The 20,588-nt window shown below is 46.1% G+C and overlaps 1 protein-coding gene and 1 non-coding gene across 2 annotated transcripts; both read right to left on the bottom strand.

Moving 5' to 3' along the window:
- Nucleotides 1–317: 317 nt before the first annotated feature.
- LOC123849876 (small integral membrane protein 10-like protein 2A) lies at nt 318–5,862 on the bottom strand. Its single transcript, XM_045882863.3, has one exon. The coding sequence runs from the start codon at nt 5,626–5,628 to the stop codon at nt 5,410–5,412; it is 219 nt and encodes a 72-aa protein (XP_045738819.2). The 5' UTR covers nt 5,629–5,862; the 3' UTR covers nt 318–5,409.
- A 14,397-nt stretch (nt 5,863–20,259) lies between these two features.
- On the bottom strand, nt 20,260–20,332 carry TRNAQ-CUG (transfer RNA glutamine (anticodon CUG)). The gene has a single exon. It is a non-coding gene; the product is annotated as a tRNA-Gln (tRNA).
- Between the last annotated feature and the right edge of the window lie 256 nt (nt 20,333–20,588).

Here is a 20,588-nt window from a genome sequence, read left to right as displayed (position 1 = left end):
TGATGGAAAGACATTAGCATCCAGTAAAGCCCCGGAATACTGGATATCCTCGCTTGTCCTGGAGCTTCCACCTTTGAAGACTTTGGTTGCCTTGCCCAGCATCATTCAGATTCTTTGGTTCAACAAAATATTTGGCTTATGAACCTGACCTCCAGGTCCTCAAGCCATTTTCAGGAAGGATTTGCAGTGAAGCTCTCAGATTTGAAGTAAAAACACCCAAAGGGGGACTTCTGGTAAGTCATGTCTTGAAAGACAATGTTTACAAGTCTCCCACCACCTCCACCCCTACTCTGGGGACAAGGAGTCTGGAGAATCTCTTTGCGTTGCTGGAGAAAGGTGTCAATGCCGGTAGTCATTCAGGTGACCAGAACCAGTCTGAGTCTGAAGGCAGTCACAGAACCGTGTCCAAGGAAGGGAGTCAGGGGTCACAACAGAAAGCCCAGGGGTAGGAAGTCCAGGGTCTGGAATCTGCATTTGCATCTGTAACATCAGACGTTTGGTGGTATCAGGACAGGCCCTGGAAGGGGGAAATGATAGAGTCAAGGTAGAAAATATTTAGCATGGACGAGAGGAGCTCCTTCCCGAGGATTGCATAGGAGAGTGTGAGTTAAAGGATATCTTCTATTTAGATCAATAGAAGGTCGTGTTAGCCATGCTCAAGAGAACTATATCTAACTACAATAAGTCAATGTAAAAGTTGCCAGAGATATTCAGCTCTCGAAGGGCAGATGAGCATGGAAGAGAACAGGTTAATCAATCTGAGGATGCTGTAGTTACACTGCTGTCTTTTGTGTTTTGGCGGGTTTTTTTTGGCTGTGGGGTGAGAGAAATTATCCCTGCGGTATGATTTGAAAAGTGAAACACAAAACCAAAAGCCTCGTGCTCTTTGCATGTTACAACTTTTAAACTGGGGCGCCTGGGTGGCTCAGATGGTTAAGCGTCTGCCTTCGGCTCAGGTCATGATCCCAGGGTCCTGGGATCGAGTCCCGCATCGGGCTCTCTGCTCCTTGGGAGCCTGCTTCTCCCTCTGCCTCTCTCTCTCTCTCTCATGAATAAATAAATAAAAATCTTAAAAAAAAAAAAAAACAACTTTTAAACTGTAACTGTTTAGAAATGTGTGTATTTGGTCTTTGTTCATGGGCAAGAAGATGTGTTTTCTGAGAAGAAAGTGGTGTTTAATTAGTTACAATTTCCACATTAAAACCAATTTGCTTTTATCTGAGTGTTTGCTATAAAGAATGCTTTTAATATTTCCTTAAAATGAGTTTCCTTGGTTAGAATTCAAATCCTCTGTAAGTGGCTAAGCTCCATCTGACCTTCAGTTGTGTGACCCCCGTAACTCTAGATGGGGCTTCCAGGAATGGAGGGCCTAGCTCAGCTTTCCCCAAATTCCAGCATCTGTGGCACCCACTGGATAGTGAATCTTACACCAAAAATGTAAAGGTCTCACAATTTAAGCAATAAAAACATGATTAAAAACTAATCATCAGGGGCGCCTGGGTGGCTCAGTCGTTAAGCGTCTGCCTTCGGCTTAGGTCATGATCCCAGAGTCCTGGGATCGAGCCCCGCATCCAGCTCCCTGTTCCACGGGGAGCCTGCTTCTCCCTCTCCCACTCTCCCTGCTTGTGTTCCCTCTCTCGCGGTCTCTCTGTCAAATAAAATCTTTAAAAAACTAAACTAAACTAAACTAATCATCACAATGAAGGCCTCATATTAGTAAGAATGATATTGTTCAAAGTATTTCATCAGCCTGCCACTATACTCCTCTGTGCTTGTCTCCTGTCCTGAAAACTGTGGATAAGAACAGCTCCTATCTCTGGGTTGTTGCCAGGATTAAATGAGATGATGTATATAAAGTACTTAGAACATCTCACGGCTTATCCTAAGAGTGCAATAATGTTTCCAAGTATTCTTTTTTTTTTTTTTAAAGATTCCATTTATTTATTTGAGAGAGACAGAGAGGGAGAGAGAGCACAAGGAGAGAGCAGAGGGAGGGGAGAGCTGAGCAGGGAGCCCAATGTGGGGTTGGATCCCAGGACCCGGGGATCATGACCTGAGCCGAAGGCAGGCGCCAAACCAACGGAGCCATCCGGACACCCTGTTTCCAAGTATCCTCATACCCTATCACTAAGTGGAGTGTACAAATGTATATACATGTATACATCTGTGTGTGTGTGTGTGTGTGTCCCTCTGGCTCAATCACAAGCCATTTGTGAGGTGACTTCCCATCTATTAGATTCATTCCACTTTGATAAAATAGAATTCCTTATTTTTAATGGCTACACAGTACTCCATTATATAGTTATACTTTATTTTTATTAAACCAAGCTCCTACTGGGGTGCCTGGGTGGCTCAGTCGTTAAGCGTCTGCCTCCGGCTCAGATCATGGTCCCAGGGTCCTGGGATCGAGCCCCGCATCGGGCTCCCTGCTCGGCGGGAAGCCCGCTTCTCCCTCTCCCACTCCCCCTGCTTGTGTTCCCTCTCTCGCTGTGTCTTTCTCTGTCAAATAAATAAATAAAATCTTTTAAAAAATAATAAATAAATAAACCAAGCTCCTACTGTTGGGGAGGAAGTTCCTCTGCCCTTCAAGGTCCTTCTTGCCGGAATAAGACTCAAATTGACATGAGATAGATTAACAGAAAATCAAATTTAATAGCGGACCTATGGGGTATCCACAGACAGGAGATTGCAGAAACAGTGAGGCAACATGAGGCTTAGAGGAGCTAAAGAGAAGGGTAGGGTCTGAAAATAAAAGGGGAGAAAGACCATTAGCAGGAAGGGGAGAGGAGATGTTTGGAAAACAAAGGTCGCCTTGGTATGCAGATAAATTTTTTTAGGTAAAGAGGAATCTCAGGAGCGCCTGGGTGGCTCAGTCGGTGAAGGTGAAGCGTCTGCCTTCCGCTCAGATCATGATCTCAGGGTCCTGGGATGGAGCCCCGAGTAGGGGGCTCCCTGCTCAGTGGGGAGTCTGCTTCTCCCTCTGCCTCCGCCCCTCCCCTGCCTCGTACTCTCTCTCATTCTCTCAAATTAATAAAATCTTAAAAAAAAAGTGGGGGGGGATCTGTTTCAAGCTTTCTTCCTGGTACAGACAGGCAGTTGAGGGGGAGGTAAAGAGCTTTCCTGGCATCTGCTGGGTTCTGACTGCTTTTGGCTCAAAGTAGCAGTCATACCAAAGCAGCCATCTTGGGGCGGCCTGCCCTGCACCCCTACACTAATGTGGGACATTTAATTTATTCCACCGGCTTGCTATTACGACCGATAGTAAAATGTAAGCACCTCGTCTAAACATCTTGAGGCACTCGTCGAAGTGTCCATCAATGTTCTATCTGATCTCACTTATACGTGGAATGGAAAAAAGCCAAACCCACAGAAACAGTAGGATGGTCGTTACCACGGGGCTGGGGGCAGTGAGGAGATGTTGGCCCAAGAGTACAAACTCCCAGTGAGAAGACAAATAAACGTTAGGGATTTAAGACACAGCACTGTGATCATAGTTAATATTCTATCATACACTTGAAAGTTGCTAAGAGAGGAATCTTGAATGTTTTCACCACAAAAAAAACAGTAATTATGTGACGTGACCAAGAGTCAGCTTAGGCTGGGGGCAATCACATTGTAGTGTAGAAGTGTATCAAACCCAACACACTGGGCAGCTTACATTTACACGAGGTTACATGTCGCTTATGCCTCGATAAACCTGGAAAACAGTTTTGAAAAATTGCAAGTATTTTATAAAATAAATCTTTTTTTTTTTTTAACCTTAACTATATCGCCGCAGGAATTTGCTCATGCAGTTTCAGAGAGTGAGGAAGCTCTGGGCTACCTGAAGATGACTGGCCATTTTTATTTTTAAAGCTTTTCCTTGGGTTCTAAAGTTTGCATGGAAAGCAAGGAAATCCTATATGGTGGGATCATTCAGGAACATTTTAGGGTACGCAGAAAGGAAGGTGCAATCTCCCTGGCCTTCTGTGCCCATCCCCAGCTCCCCCTCCCCCAAATGTCCTTCTAATTGCAATCAATTCAGTTTTTACTAAGTTTTACTTTTTAATGAACGCAATACATACATAGTTTAAAAAAAAATCCAATAGTGAAAAAAAAAGGCATATAATGAAAAGTAGTAAATCCCTGCCCATCCTGCTCAACTTAGGGAACTAAGCCAGAGGCAAAAACGTTTACACCTGTCTGTCTAGTGGTTAGCTCCTTTCTTCCTTAAGAATATGCTTTTATTACTACTTTTTTGACTTGATAACATAAGGAATTTTGACTTCCCGCTGTCCCAGCACCCCCCTCCCCCCTCACTATGGCTGAATCACTATTTTTAATTCCCCCGGTGGCTACCTTGTTCGCTTAATAATACGATCCCTAAACTTGCCTTATTCTTTCAACTAGAGCCAGAATCTGGACTTTCTGCTTCCCGAGAATAACGCCACCGCTCCATTTCCTCCTCTCTGCCTGTCCACTTGTTGCCCGGACTGCGCACTGTCCAAGCGGCTAACCTTCCCATCCAGTTCTAGCCCCGTTACGAATGAAGTCTTCCCTGCTCAGCTGACAGATTTGGTCTAAGAACGGAAAACCGTAACTTCTTTTTCCATCGGAATGATTATTGAAATAAGGTTCGCTGAAGAGCCGAGCTGCACGGGATGACTGGTCGGTCTCCTCTCCGAGCGCTGCACGTGCCGATCGGTTTTCGAGCCGATTCCCTTTCTCCCACTCCTGGCAGCTGTTCAAACCCGGCCCGGTCTGAGGCAGCTTCCTGATCGAAGCCTGCTTTCCTTGTCCAGTTTGAAATGTTTGTTTTGCGCCGTAGTGTTTCTGTTCGCCACTGACCTGGCTTTGGGGATGAGGCCGTGTATGCCTTCCAGATCCTGTTGTTAATTTCCCCCGGCTTCCAACGCAGTCCAGCTCATGGCTTGGAATTCAGTCCATATTCTGTTGGAAGTCTGTTCGCATCTTACTCTAACTTGGAAGATTTCCTTGCCCAATTGGACCGTCGTTGTGCAGTTAGTTTACGTCTGGGTCGTTAGTAACCTCTCCTCTGGTTTTCCCCCTTCGGGCATCCTGAGACCACCGTCGCTTCCTCCCGTTCGGGCTGTTGTGTGTTTCACGGCTGCAAGAACGTCTCAGGTATTTCTGAGGATCTTCGGAGTTTAAAGTTCTTTCCTGTTCCTTGAACTATTTCCTAGAGAATCACCCTTTCGCTCAGTCTTCGGCTTTTTTGGTTATACAGTAGGCTTTCCGCAAATGAGGTTTTCTAGCCGCCCATGTACATGGAAAGAGAAGGCCGTGGAAAGGCAGCCGGGCGAGTCTGCGCGCGCGAGCCTACTGGCCGCTGTGCTCTAGAGCGGGGGAGCCGCGGGGTGGAAGCCAGCCATCCTTCGGGGACCCCCGAACGCCACAAAGTTACTTGCTCTAAATATGTACCTGCAGGCGGACGTTGAGGATCACCGAGGCCACCACGTAGAAGTAGGGGAAGTTCGTGCGCAGCCGCCAGGCCAGGTCGAAGAAGGTGATCAGCGTGCGCGTGAGCCCCTTGCAGAAGGCGCCGTACGAGCCGCGGGCCGCCGCCGAGCGCGACAGCCGCACCCCCAGGGCCGACAGGGCCGCCGCCGTCGCCGCCGCCGCCGCCATCGGTCTGATGTCGCCTCCCACACGGTGCCGGCAGCTCAGCGCTTCCAGCCGGCCGCGCCGACCCACCGATCGACGGACCGAGAGATGCGCGCGGAGGGCAATCGGCGCGGGGGGCCCACTGGGCGGCCTCCGATGCCCGCCGCGCTGCACCGCGAACGCCCTCCTTCCCGGCCGCGGCGATCTGCGATCGCTGGTGCTCCGCGGGGGCCGCCAGACTGAGCTGCCTCGGGGTGGGCGGGGCGCCGGAGACCGCGAGCCCCTGGACCGGGAAGGGACGGGGACGGGGGGGCGGGGACCCGAGGCGGGGGGGGGAGGGGCACGTGGCTTTCCCGGGAGACCCAGCTTCCTCCTCCCGGTGGTCCTCCTTCTTCTTTTTTAATGTTTTAAATTTTAACGGAACCAGAACGAAACTTGCACAAAACGTAGGAAGAGTTCTTTCGTAAACATGATCTTGAATATCTTAGAAGTGTGAACGCGTTTCCTGTTGCCTCAAATCCCTTTAGGAATTTTTCCAGTCCTCAACTGTGAGCTAGTGCGAACACACAAAACCTATTCATGTTCTCAACTGTAAAATGTGTGCCTTCTGCTTTAATGATTCAAGCGGCTTTGGAGATTTGGTTTTACATCTCTAGTACTCTTCTAATGGGAAAAGTTATACAGACAAGTTGTTAGACATTTTCAACCGCACAATTAGAACAATGGGAAGCAGATTCCCTGCTTAGTTTCACATTCCTCACCCCGCCCCCGCCACGAACTACCATTCTGTTTTCTGTGTATACTTTCAGACTTGGTATGTTTCACATACAGTGCTCTTACCGTGTCAGTAATATATAACTACCTCACTCTCTTGGACGACTGATCACTACCCTAACATGTATGTTGATGTTCAATCATTTATTTAACCAGTTCTCTATTGATGAACATTCTGAATGTTTGCAGTTTTTCTTATGCCAAACATTATTGCAGAGAACATCGCTGTACGCATGAATTTTCAAGTGGCAGAAAAGAATGAGGAATATAATCCTGGTTTTATTTATAAAAAAACATATAAACATATTTAGTGTTTGAGGTCAAAAAAGTTTTACTTTTTAATACATGTGGTTGATCAAAAAAGTTTTGAGACTAGGGCTGAATACAACATTGAGTGTTAATCTTGGAATTTTTTCACCAATATGAAAGGCAATAATTACGACTCCTTACTCCTCTAATTTGCATTCATTTTAATTATCAGTGAAGCTGAGCAACTTTTCTAAATTTCTTAATATTTCAATATTATTTTGAAAGACTATTAACAGATTGGTATATGTTTTTATCAATTATTTACATATATTAATAAGGCATATATACATACATGACACACAAGTCACAAAACAAAAAATGGAATCATAGACATACTGCCCTGACAATTGCTTTTCTTTTTAGATTTTATTTATTTAATTTAATTTCTATTTTTCCCATTTTTTAATTTAAATTCAGTTAATTAACATAAAATGTATTATTGGTTGGATTTTATTTACCTTAGAGAGAGCGAGCGAGTGAGCAGGGGGAGGAGCAGAGGGAGAGAGACAAGCAGAACCCTACACAGGGCTTGATCCCATGACCCCGAGATCATGACCCCAGCTGAAACCCAGAACTGGCCACTTAACCGACTGAGCCAACCAGGCGCCCCTGACAATTGCTCTTTTTTTTTTTTTTTAAGATTTTATTTATTTGAGAGAGAGAGAATGAGAGAGAGAGAGCACATGAGAGGGGGGAGGGTCAGAGGGAGAAGCAGGTTCCTTGCTGAGCAGAGAGCCCGATGCGGGACTCGATCCCGGGACTCCAGGATCATGACCTGAGCCGAAGGCAGTCGCTTAACCAACTGAGCCACCCAGGCGCCCCCCCCCCTTTTTTTTTTAAGATTTTATTTATTTATTTGAGAGAGAGAGAGCACAGGGGGAGAGTGAGAGGGAGAAGCAGACTGCCTGCTGAGCAGGGAGCCCGACTCTACTCGGGGCTCCATCTCAGGACCCCGAGATCATGACCCGAGCCAAAGGCAGACGTTTAACCGACTGAGCCACCCAGGTGCGCCCCCGCTTTTTTATTAACGATTTTTATTTATTTATTTGACAGAGAGACAGCGCGCACAAGCAGGGTGAGCTGCAGGCAGAGGGAGAGGGAGAAGCAGACTCCTCACTGAGCAGAGAGCCTGATGGGGCCAGTCCAATCCCAGACCTGAGATCATGACCTGAGCTTAAGGCAGATGCTCAACCAACTGAGCCACCCAGGCGCCCTGACCGTTGCTTTTAAACAATATATCTTGCCTATCTTTTCATGTTGATACCTTATGGGCTGCGTATTATTCCTTATGGATGGCCAATAATTAACTGATGCATATTTGGATGGTTTCAATTTTTTCACGAGCATAAACAATGTAGAGATTTTTTTAAAAGATTTTATTTATTTATTTGACAGAGAGAGAGACAGCGAGAGAGGGAACACAAGCAGGGGGAGCCGGAGAGGGAGAAGCAGGCTTCCCGCGGAGCAAGGAGCCCGATGCGGGGCTCGATCCCAGGAACCTGGGATCATGACCTGAGCCAAAGGCAGACGCTTAACGACTGAGCCACCCAGGTGCCCCAATGTAGAGATTAATATCTTTGCGTGCATATCTTTGTAGGCTTCTCTGATATTTCCCTGGGATACATTCTGAGAGGTGGAATTCTGGAATCAGAAGACTTTCATCTGGGGTGCCTGGCTCACTCAGTCGGTAGACCATGCAACTCTTTTTTTTTTTTTTTTAAAGATTTTATTTATTCATTTGAGACACAGAGATACAGAGAGAGAGAGAGAGAGAGCGTGAGCAGGGAGAGAGGCAGAGGGAGAGGGAGAAGCAGGCTCCCCGCTGAGCCAGGAGCCCGAGGCGGGGCTCGATCCCGGGACCCTGGGATCATGACCTGAGCCGAAGGCAGACGCTTAACCATCTGAGCCACCCAGGCGCCCGACCATGCAACTCTTGATCTCGGGGTTGTGAGTTTGAGCCCCACGTTGGGTGTAGAGATTATTTAAAAATAAAATCTTAAAATAAAAAGGATTTCATCTGTTTATGGATTTTGGTACATGTTAGAACTGCCTTCCACACAGCTTGTACTAATGTATCCAAGAACACTTTCAACTTTCCTAATAATGGGCATTGATTTTCTTTTAAATCCTTGACATTCTGATAGCTCAAAGGATATCCTACTGTTTTAAGTTGCATATTGTGATTACTAGCAAGGTTAGACGTTATATGTGCATATATCTTTGCATGTTTGTATGAAAGGAGTTACTGTCTCAAAGTTTTGCAGTCTAATTTTTTAAAAAAATAGACTCTATGCCCAGTGGGGAGCCCAACGCGGGGCTTGAACTCACCACCCTGAGATCAAGACCTGAGCCGAAATCAAGAGTGGGGCGCTTAACCAACTGAGCCACCCAGGCACCCCTGCTGTCTTAATTTTAATCAGTATTTCCAATTCCCCAGTAAAAAGGTTGTAAGGATGAACACACAGGCTAACGGGTCCTGGAGCCCCCAGGGGCAGTGGTGACAGTGAGGAAGGAGATAGTTAGGCAGGTTTCTCCTCTCCTCCCCTATCTCCCTGCCCTTCAGGCTGCCCAGGTCCTGGCCCCTTTCCTTATTTTTATATTCCAATTTTTGCCTGAGGCGGGCAGAACAGCATAAACAGCCGGAAAATGATAAAATCTTAACCATGGCCTTGGGAGAAGCCAAAGTAGACAAAATAGCCTACAGTGACGCATTAAGCAAAGGAAATGCCTCCTCCCTCACATCACACATTGACTATAAACAGCAATAGGCCAAAATTATTGTCTTTAGGAAATTGTACAAGTCTCCTGGCTCTTCTTTCCCATGATAGAGTGCATATACCTTAATTCTTCTATCTGCTATCACCCACTCTTAATACATATGGGAGGAATACATTTTTTAAACTGCTATATTGGTCTAGAGATAATAGATTTAAATTTAATCAGAGGCTTTTGTAGTAGGAGACACTGAATGGAACACAGGTGTTTACCTTTCCAAATCAAATAGAAACAATTAGCAGTGCAGAGTAAATTCATTCATAAAATTAGTGGAAGGGGTGAGGATAAAGGATCAAGAGTTGGAGAAATTCACTGAATGAATGCAGATGGGCTCCATCTGAAAATCATTCGGGACCAGCAAATCTCAGGCAAAGCGTGGATGGGGCAGGAGCAAAAGCCGGTTTCGTGGAGGAAGCACCCCGACTCTCCAGGTATGGAGAGTGGAAGTGGGAGGATGGCATCAAAGGAGCTGGTTATTTAAAATCTACTTGAGGGGTGCCTGGGTGACTCAGTCGGTTAAGCGTTGGTTTCAGCTCAGGCCGTGATCTCAGGGTCATGAGACCGAGTCCCACATTGGGCTCCGCACTTAGGACGGAGTCTGCTTGTCCCTCTCCCTCTGCTCCTCCACGCCCCCCCACCCCACGCACTCTCTCTCAAATAGACAAAGTCTTTAAAAAAATAAAATAAAATCTATTTGACAAATGGCTCAATAAAGTGCATTTCCACCATCGCCCCCAAACCCCACCTAGTTATCTCCCGGATGAAAATGGACAGTGTTTCTCTAAAGAAATTGGGTGATGTGCTTGAAAGGGAGAGGGCTCTAGAAAGGGGGGGGGGGGGGATGGAATTGGTGCCTGTGGTAGAGTGACATTTGTAGTGACAAATGTTTCCCCTCCTTGAATCCTGAACTTTGCATGGACTTTGCAGATCTTCTCATGAAGAGGTGGTCTGTTTCTTTTCTCTTGAATCTGCCGTATGACTTGCTTTGGTCAATAGGACATTGGCAAAAATAGTGCAGCCTCGAGCAGGGAAGGTGCTTATGCATTGGGGCCTGGACTCTTGCTAGTCTTGGAAGCCCGCTGCCCGCATGTGAACAAAGCAGATGAGACTTATGCCCCAATCATCCCTGTAGCCCCAGCTGATGGCCAGCCCACTCCTAGAGGTCCTGTCACCCAGGTCACCAGCAGCATCTGACCACAGACACGTGAGAGTCCAGCTGACACAAGCAGGATGGCCCAGCCCAAGCTGCCAAAGGCCAACAACTGTTAATTAAATAAATGGCTGTTGTTTTAAGCCTCTGAGCTTCGAGGGGTTTGTTTCACAGCAAAAGCTAGCTGATAACCATGCCCCAGAAGAGAGCTACTGGGGAGAGTGGCAATCAAAGCGGGTTGGTCAACAGTGATCTTTGGTGGTGATTACTAGATCATGGGGGCCCTAGGACTGAAATAGAAGCATGACCCATTTCATGAAAAGAATTTTGGCAAACAGGGACCGCCTGGGTGGCTCAGTGGGTTAAGTGTCTGACTCTTGATTTCAGCTCAAGTCTTGATCTCAGGATCCTGGGATCGAGCCTCGAGTGGTCAGGCTCCCTGCTCAGCGGGGAGTCTGCTTGGGTTTCTCTCTCTCCCTCTGCCCCCCGCCCTGCCTCCAGCTCACACACGCTCTCTCTCAAATAAATTAATAAAATCTTTTAAAAAAAGGAAAGAATTCTGGCAAACAGAAAGTTGAGTCACCATGATAATGTCACAGCCTCTCAGGTCATATCCCCAGAGTCTCCAGGATGAAGTGGAGACCAAGGACCATGACGAAGGCTGCTATGGTAACACGATAATTATGTCCTGTCAACCTTCCTAGCCATCCCCCAAAAGGACCTGCAGTGATTTCCCAAGGCAGCTGTTCAGAGGAGAAATAAAAATCCACACTGTCCAGGGATTTTTGGACAATGGCTCTGGGCTGACACTAAGCCTGGGGGCTCAGAGCAACACTGTTGCCCACAGTCAGAGCAAGGGCTAGGGAAGGTCAAATGAGATATGGAGTTTGGGCTTAAATCCATGGATGGTGGGCCCAGTGGGTATACAAACTCACTCTGTAGTAATTTCCCTAGTTCTTGGGTTTTCAGTTGTAATAGATAGAACCAGCAACTGGCCAAACACCCCAACTGGTTCCCTGACCTGTGGAGTGAGAATTTTTCTGTTAGGAAGGGCCAGATGGAAGACTGGAACTTCCTTCCCCTTCCAATGGCAGCAGGAACAGCAAACACATATAGCACTTCTTTTCTCTTAGGTACTCTTCCAAGCACTTTGCATACATTAACACATGATGCCTCAAAACAACACTACAGAAAAAACCCAACAGCACTGCAAAGTAGACACTATCATTGTACATCTTTTACAGAAAAGGAAATTAAGACATTGGATGTTTAAGCAACTTGCCCAAGGTCATTAGTAATTGGTGGAACCAGAATCGAAACCACAAACTAGCTCCAGAGTCCATGCTCTTAAAAGCTATGCTCTACCCTCAGAAGAGCAAATCCAAACCAGCACTGCAGGCATGGAGGGCTCCCAGAAATTAGGGCCACCATCAAGACGAAAACTTCCAGGGTAGTAAGCCCTATCACCTCCCTGTTTGACGTACCTGTTTGGCTAGTGAAGAGTACAGGGGGATCTTGAAATAGATGTGATATATACAACTTGGCCTTCAGCAGGTTATGGAGAGACAGGTAAGGTCCATGAGCAGCTGTTTACTCTCCTGGGGTGACTTTGTCTGCCACACTGCCTTCCCTTTCTCCGCCCACAGTTGCGGTTTCATGGGGATTGGAATGGACAGCCTTGTGTCCCTGCTATTCGTATGTTGAAGTCCCAATGTCAAGTATCACAGAATGTGACTGTATTTGGAGATAAGGCCTTTAGGCAGGTAATTAAGGTGAATTGAGGTCACTGAGGTAAACCCCAATCCAACAGGACTGGTGTTCTTATAAGAAGAGGAGATAGGCCCAGAGGGAAGATTGTGTGAAGATGCATGGAGAAACTGGCCTAGGAAAGAGGCCTTTGGAAGAAACCGACTCTGCCGATATCTTAGGTCTGATTTCTCAGCTTCCAGAACTATGAGAAAATAAATTTCTGCTTTTTAAACCACCTCGTCTGTGATACATAGTTATGGCAGCCCTCGCAGACTAATCCAGGGACCTCTCCCTAACCAGTTGTCTTAGGGTTCTCTCGTGAAATAGAACCAATAGGATACATGTAGATATATAAGAGGAGATTTATTGTAGGGATCGTCTCACACACAAGGTTATGGAGGCCAGGAAGTTCCACAATCGACTGTCTGGAAGCTGGAGAACCAGGAAAGTTGGTGGTGGAATTTAGTCCGAGTCCAAAGGCCTGAGAACCAGGAACTTTATCCAGTGTTTGAGGGCAGGAAAAGACGGACACCTGAGCTCAAGGAGGGTGAATTTTCCCTCTCTCCGCCTTACTGTTCCATTCAGGCCCTCGAAGGATTGGCAGCTGCTAGCCTCCATCGGTGAGGGGTGATCCCTTAGTCACAAATCAAATGCTAATCCCTTCCAGAAACACCCTCATAGACAAACCCAGAATGATGTTTTACTAGCTGTTTGACCTCCCTCAGCCCGGTCAAGTTGACACAGAAAATTAACTATCACACCAGTTGTTTGAAGAGATGATTCAAAGCTATGTAAGTCCAGGGGCGCCTGGGTGGCTCAGTCGTTAAGCATCTGCCTTCAGCTCAGGTCCTGGTCCCAGGGTCCTGGGATCGAGCCCCACGTTGGGTTCCCTGCTCAGCGGGGAGCCTGCTTCTCCCCTTCCCTCTGCCTGCCTCTCTGCCTATTTGTGCTCTCTCTCTGTCTCTCTGTCAAATACATAAATAAAATCTTAAAAAAACAAAAGCAACAACAACAAAAACCAAAGCTATATAAGTCCAGCTCGCATGACAGACAGGCCGTAGCCAGAAGCATACGGCTGTGACATCACAGCCCCGCACAGACAGCCCAGAATCTTCCCTGAGAACATGGTTTCTTTTTTTTTTTAAGAATTTATTTATTTATTTAAAACAGAGAGAGAGCGCGTGAGCAGGGGGGAGGGGCAGAAGCGGGCCCCCCACTGAGCAGGGAGCCCGATGCCGATGACGGGCTCCATCCCAGGACCCTGGGACCATCCCCCATCATCCTTCCCTGAGAACATCGTTTCAAGTGGTATATCTGGTTGTTCACTTTGCTTGGAAGGAGAAATGGCCTAAGGTAATGGCTCTACACTGTTTGATGTTCAGGGACTTGGAAAGAACAAAATTTATAGTATTGGTGACAAGAAGGTTTGGGAAAAGTAATATGTGGTTGGCCCTCTAGGGATGGCCACAGGGTATAAACACATTTGTGTTCCATATAAATGCCCAACAGAGTTCATCAACTGGGATGAAGAGTCAATAATCATGTGAACAAGATGACTTGCATAAGAATGTCAGCCTTCAGGTCATGATCCCAAGGTCCTGGGATCGAGTCCCGCATCGGGCTCCCTGCTCGGCGGGGAGCCTGCTTCTCCCTCTGCCTCTGCCTCTCTCTCTCTCTCTCTGACTCTCATGAATAAATAAATAAAACATAAAAAAAAAAAAAAAAGAATGTCAGCCTTTTCCCCCAACCATTCTGAAGCTTGCTCGGGGGCCCATGTACAAAGCTGCAGGCACGGAGGCTCAGTCACAGGGACTTCCCCTCACCGAAGCTGATCTAGCCATCAGAACAGTTAAGTGTCCAATTCCAACTTGCCGATAGCAGAGGCCAATGCCACAGCCCCAATATATATCATTTTCTTGCGGTGGGAGGAGGCTCCAACTAGCCATCTGGGGCAGGGTGATGACATCGGGCCCCTTCCATCGTGGAGGGGACTGCAGTGGGGATTCGCCTTCCCTGCCTGCAGCACCTCAGCTGCTACCGCTTTCATGGGCATGCTTGCTTGCGATCATGATATCCCATTCAACGCTGCTTCTCACCACGGAACCCATTTTACAGCAAAAGAAGGCAAGAAAGAGCTCAACAGAATTCACACAGGTCATACCTTACCCTGGTCATATCTTCTTTTTTATCATCTGGAACAGTGGGTTGCCTGTTCAACATCCATTTGCAAGTAGTTTCTTCCTGTTGCCTTGATTTTAGCCTTTGTGGACTTAGAGGTCTGAGGATTAGTCTACCAGGAGAAATGACCATGACTCCATGGAAATGAATGGATGTTGAGACTGCAGTCGAGCTATTTAGTATCTAAGCTCCACATGTCACTGGACCAACAGGAAAGATGGGAGTTTGATTGGTGTGATTGATCCTGATCATCAAGGGATGTTTGGTTGCTCTTCATGCAGGCAGGGAGGATTAAGCCTGAGACTCGGAGCCCCCTCCTAATCCTGCGGTGTTCAGTGGTCAAAGTTAATGAAAGATTACAGCAACATCATCCAGGCCGCACTACAAAGGGCTCACATCTCTCAGAGATGGAGCTTTACCTTGGTCCGCCAGGCAAAGAGAACTTGGTAGCCGAGAAACTGGCTGAGGGTAAGAGAAACAGAAGGGGTAGTAGAAGAAAAGTTATGAATACCAACTATGGTCTTGTAACTAGTTTCAGAAACAAAATGGAAGTAGCTACTCATATTTTCTTTTTTCCTTATTTTGGGGTGTGTGTGTGTGTGTGTGTGTGTGTGTGTGTGTTGTGGGTATGTCAACATATTCTCTTCGCCCTGTCCCTTATATAGGGTATGTTGATGGTAGTTGAACTTCACAATTTAGTGCACAAATTACAGAATATCAGTACATGATTGTGACAGACTTAAATAAAAATGAACATTGAACCACAATCTTTTGTAAATTTTCTTTTTTTAAGTAAGCTCCACACCCACCGTGGGGCTTGAACTCAGGACCCCCAAGATCAAGAATCACATGCTCTACTGACTGAGCCAGCCAGGTGCCCCTCAACAATCTTGAATTTAGAGCTGGATGTGATAATTCACAAGACATTGGGCATCCCCTGTTGGGAAGAAGTTGGGAGTGATTTCTTTTGTACAGGGCCTAGTTGTACTATGTTAAGTGGGAGCATGATATTATGGGAGAGGAAAAGTTTTCCCTTCTTCCCTTCTAGATTCATTGCCTAATCTAATAATTAAATTGACATAAGACAGATTAACAGGAGAAAAACAAATTTAATTTCATACATACAGGGGTTCCTAAAAACACAAGACTCAAGGAAGTGACCAAGGAGGCAGCTTTTATACCTTTAAACGAAGAAACAATAAATTTGTGAGGCATTGATGAGACAAAGAAGTTTGGGCTTAGGGTAGTAAATTGGTGAAGTGACAGGGTTTGTTTTTAAAGCCTTCTTGGCTCTGAATTCCCTACTTCTGGTGATAAGGATGCCTTCAATCTTCCTGGTACAGGGAGGGTACCTTCCACATGGGAGATTGATTTCCTGTTTTCAGAGGAGGGTCAGAGTGTCCTTGCACTGGCTGTTTCTTAAGTAACTTTATTCTTTCCCTCCCTCTGCCTCCCCCCTCTTAAGTAACTTTAGTTCAAAATAATCAATATGCCAAAGTGGCATATTTTGGGGCAGACTGCCCTGAACCCCATCTTTTTTTAAAAAAAAGTCATCCTTACACCCAGCGTGGGGCTTGAACCCACAACCCCAAGGTCAAGAGTTGCACGCTGTAGCAGCTGAGCCAGCCAGGCGCCCCTGAACCCCATCATTATTATTGCTATCATTGTTGTTATTTAGAATTTTAAGTGTGGAAAAAGATTGTATATGCACTCATCATTATTTGAGTCTAAACTATTACTGAAAACATGTTGGAGGCCACAGTTTTGGATAGCAGAACTCTATCTTTTCTTAATTTAAATGGGAAAAATAATAATGCTTACCATCTCATCCAAACCAATTTTTCCAAATGTCACAAAAACACCAAAGGTTTCTGCATAATATAAAGCACTTATAGCCCAACCATCTAGGTATTTAATATTTCATGAGCTCACTGGCTTATAGGTATGCAGTATGATGCAGTATGATGATATCATACAGTATGGAATATGAATTATACTCTCCTTCCACGCTGCAGGAAACACAGTCTGTAGCAGAAATAGGATCAAGTCTTATGTTTGTATTTTATCTGTTTTATTTTGTAAATTATCATACTATAATGTAACAGTGTGGTATTGAAGAAGAGATAAACACACATATCAATGGAACAAAATACAGTCCAGAAATCGACCTACACACACATGGCTAACCAATATGTTACAAAGACGAAGAAGCAATTTGATGGAGAAAGGATAGCCTTTTAGCAAACATGTTGAAATAACTGAACGTCAATAGGCAAAAAAAGAAAAAGAAAAATTACACCTTGACCTCAAAATGACACCTTATTCAAAAATTCATCCAAACTGGATTATAAATCTAAATGTAAAACATAAAACTGTAAAAATTCTTTTTTAAAGATTTTATTTATTTATTTTTACTTTTTTTTGTTAGTTTCAGAAATAGAGTTTAGTGATTCATTAGTTGCATATAACACCCAGTGCTCATTTCATCAAGTGCTCTCCTTGATGCCTATGACCCAATTATCCCCCTCCCCCCACCCCTCCCTCCAGCAGCTCTCAGTTTGTTTCCTAGAGTTAAGAGTCTCTTATGGTTTGTCTCTCTCTCTGATTTTGTCTTATTTTATTTTTCCCTCCCCTATGATCCTCTGTTTTGTTTCTTAAATTCCACATATGAGTGAAATCATATAATTGTCTTTCTCTGATTGACTTATTTTGCTTAGCATAATACCCTCTAGTTCCAACCATGTCGTTGCAAACGGTAAGATTTCATTTTTTTTTTTTAAGATTTATTTATTTATTTATTTGACAGAGAGACACACAGCAAGAGAGGGAACACAGGCAGGGGGAGTGGGAGAGGGAGAAGCAGGCCTCCCGTCGAGCAGGGAGCCCAATGCGGGGCCCGATCCCAGCACCCTGGGATCATGACCCGAGCCGAAGGCAGACGCCCAACGACTGAGCCACCCAAGCGCCCCAAGATTTCATTTTTTTGATGGCTGAGTAATATTCCATTGTGTGTATACCTCTTCTTTATCCATTCATCTGTTGATGGACATCTGGGCTCTTCCCATCGTTTGGCTATTGTGGACATTGCTGCTATAAATTATTTAGTTTTTTAAATATTTTATTTATGTGTTTATTTGAGAGAGAGAAAGAGTGAGGACAGGAGAGGAGCAGAGGGAGAGGAACAAGCAGTCTTTGTGCTGAGTGCGGAGGCCGATGCGGGGCTCCATCTCACGACCCTGAGATCATGACCTGAGCCAAAACCAAGAGTCAGACGCTCAACTGACTGAGCCACCCAGGTGCCCCAAAACTGTAAAAATTCTTAGAGGCAAGCACAGGAAAAGCTGTGTGTGACCTGGTATTGGGCAAAGAATTTTTATCTGTGACATAAAACTACGATCCACAAAAGAAACAATTGATAGATTGGACTTTATCAAAATTAAAAACTTGTGCTCTTTAGAAGTCACTGGTAAGGAATTGAAAAGACTAGGTATTGTCAGGAATTGTACAGAATCTGAGATTTTACCCTACTCGTCAGCTGAAAGTTTAACTTGTTACTGCTTCGTGGATATTGGCAAAGACACGAGATTCCCAAGTGTGAGAAAATGACCTGGTTACTCATGGCAAAGCAACAGCCAGAGGATCTGAGGAGGGCTTATGCTGGTTCTCCGTGCTCCCTAAGTCCCACGGAGGTGATGCAGCGGACCTATCAGGGGTGTTGGCACGTGCAGTGGGCTACATTATAGGAGAGGAACAGCAAGCTTGGGGAATTCACTGGTTTTAGAGCAAGTGGAAACAAGCCCTCTCTGTGTAGGGGAAGACATCACCTCATCCCTCAAGGCCGTGATGCAAAAACAATCCTGAGAAATGGCCAGGCAAAGAGCAGTCAGGGTCTTGCAGTCTTGGCATGCCAGGCAAAAAATGTGCAAAAGCACTCACGGCCCATCACATTCTTAGCCAAATTTGAAGTTTTATATCAGCATGCCACCCTGATTAATCAGACCAACAGCGTCTGGGATCGAATCTGCTTAATTTGTCTTATAAAGGATTTTCAACAGAACTCCAAGCTGCAGGATGAGACTGCTTGGCAGGAGTGACGTCCTCCTTGCCTCCCAGAGTTCTGGTCTCACCCAACTCTAGAAAAGTCCCAGGGGACTGCTAGCTCTTCTTTTAGACTGTAAGGATATAGTCTAAGGCCAGACTAGTATCCATCACACATAAGGGAGCTTAGCTATCCTGATGATCTTCAGTGTCTTTGTCAATAATTATAAGGGGCAAGAGATGGGCCAAAAAGCAGTCCCTATCCCCAGTGGAGAGAGAATCAATGGCCCACCCGCCCCCATGTACAAACATAGAGCCCAAAGAGGCACAGTTCAGGATTTGTTGTCATCATTCCATGGGTTTGGTTCACCAAGTATTTGCAGCTTTAATCCATACATGGCAAAACCCAAGGCCACTCGAGTGCCAGAAAAGCCTATGACTTGACATAAGATGGAAACAATGCTGCACCGCATCATGTTCATTTTCAGGAGCTGCCAGTCATGGCGTCAGGAATGATAAAATAATCTCAGACCAGCATGTCATTGGTGACAGTGTTTTCACAGCACGAGGAAGGGGACTATGAACTCGGCAGCTGCTGTGTGACTTGGGTGGCAATGCCGGATCTCGGGGTCAAAAGCAGTGTTCGTTGCCCCCCTATCCTTGCACCTTTGGAGGTCTACAGGAATTCTCTCTCAAGGTACTAGAGTTGGCACTTTTCACATAATCGGCCACATAATCAGTATGTCCCATCCCAATACCCATAACTTCGTCTTGTCTTCAATCACCCCCTGCTGCTTTCACCCTAATCATTGCCAAGAGACCCTTGCTGGGGACAGCTGCATTCAGTGACCAAATTGCCCACTAAGGTGTGTGGACCCAGAGGATGTGGAGTCAGACATCGTCCCGGTGCTCATCAACATCAGATACTAATGCAGTGTGGAATGTGCATCAGATACTTTTGACTATTGGCCCATTCCTGGGTGACGCTTGAGGAAAAAAAGGTGCACCATTTGTCAGGCTGCAAGTGGGTTGGAGAGCTGGGAGTCAGCTGATCAGACTACAACAGCAACACGTGACCTGAAAACGTATCAGAAGTGATGAGACATTGGTACGCCTGGGTGGCTCAGTCGGTTAAGCGTCTGCCTTCAGCTCAGGTCATGATCCCAGGGTCCTGGGATTGAGCCCTGCATCGGGCTCCCTGCTCAGCGGGAAGCCTGCTTCTCCCTCTGCCACTCCCCCAGCTTGTGCTCGCACTCTGCTCTTTCTGACAAATAAATAAATAAAATCTTAGAAAAAAAAGTGATGCGACCATCTGTAGCCCTGGGAGGTACAGTCCAAGGTCTGATGTAGTCAACCTGTCAGGAGCGAGCAGGGTCAATGGCCCATGCAACTTGGCCTCCTTTGTTGCAAGAGTCACAAGTCTGGTTTCTGCATCAGAAACATAGGGTCCTGTGCTTTGTGCCCAGTCCCTGATGGCAGATGTGTTGCCATGTCCGATGGCAATCTCAGTAGTGAAGGCTTAATCAGCAGCTTGATTTTGGTTGGTCTCACTGGAGAACGGACCTTTACTGTGGGCATCTCTGTGAGTGACCCCGACAGTCCCATAAGTGTCCATGGTTGGTTTGCACAGTTTGTGACCCCAAAGAGAGGTGTCTTTTTGTTTTTTTTTTTAGTAATCTCTACACCCAACATGGGGCTCAAACTCATGACCCCGAGATCCAGAGTCACATGCTCTTCCAACTGAGCCAGCCAGGTGCCCCAAGAGAGGGTGTCTTTAATCTACCAGCCTGTACTCTTTCAAGAGGCAGATCAAATGGCTAGGCCATCAGCAACAGCCCCGGAGTCAGTAAAAATATGATAAGTTTCATCAAGGGGCGGGTTGGGCGGACTTCTGAGAGCAGCTGAGTCCTGCTGGTTCGTAGTAGTTTTGAGGAGCAGGGAGCCCAATGCGGGGCTTGATCCCAGGACTCCGGGATCATGACCTGAGCCGAAGGCAGATGCTCAACCGACT

Source organism: Mirounga angustirostris, unplaced genomic scaffold (genome assembly GCF_029215605.1).
Source record: "Mirounga angustirostris isolate CCGP_5_RB_7025 unplaced genomic scaffold, mMirAng1.0.hap1 SCAF_11, whole genome shotgun sequence".
NCBI lineage: Eukaryota > Metazoa > Chordata > Mammalia > Carnivora > Phocidae > Mirounga > Mirounga angustirostris.
This window is presented reverse-complemented; position numbering and strand designations above follow the sequence as displayed.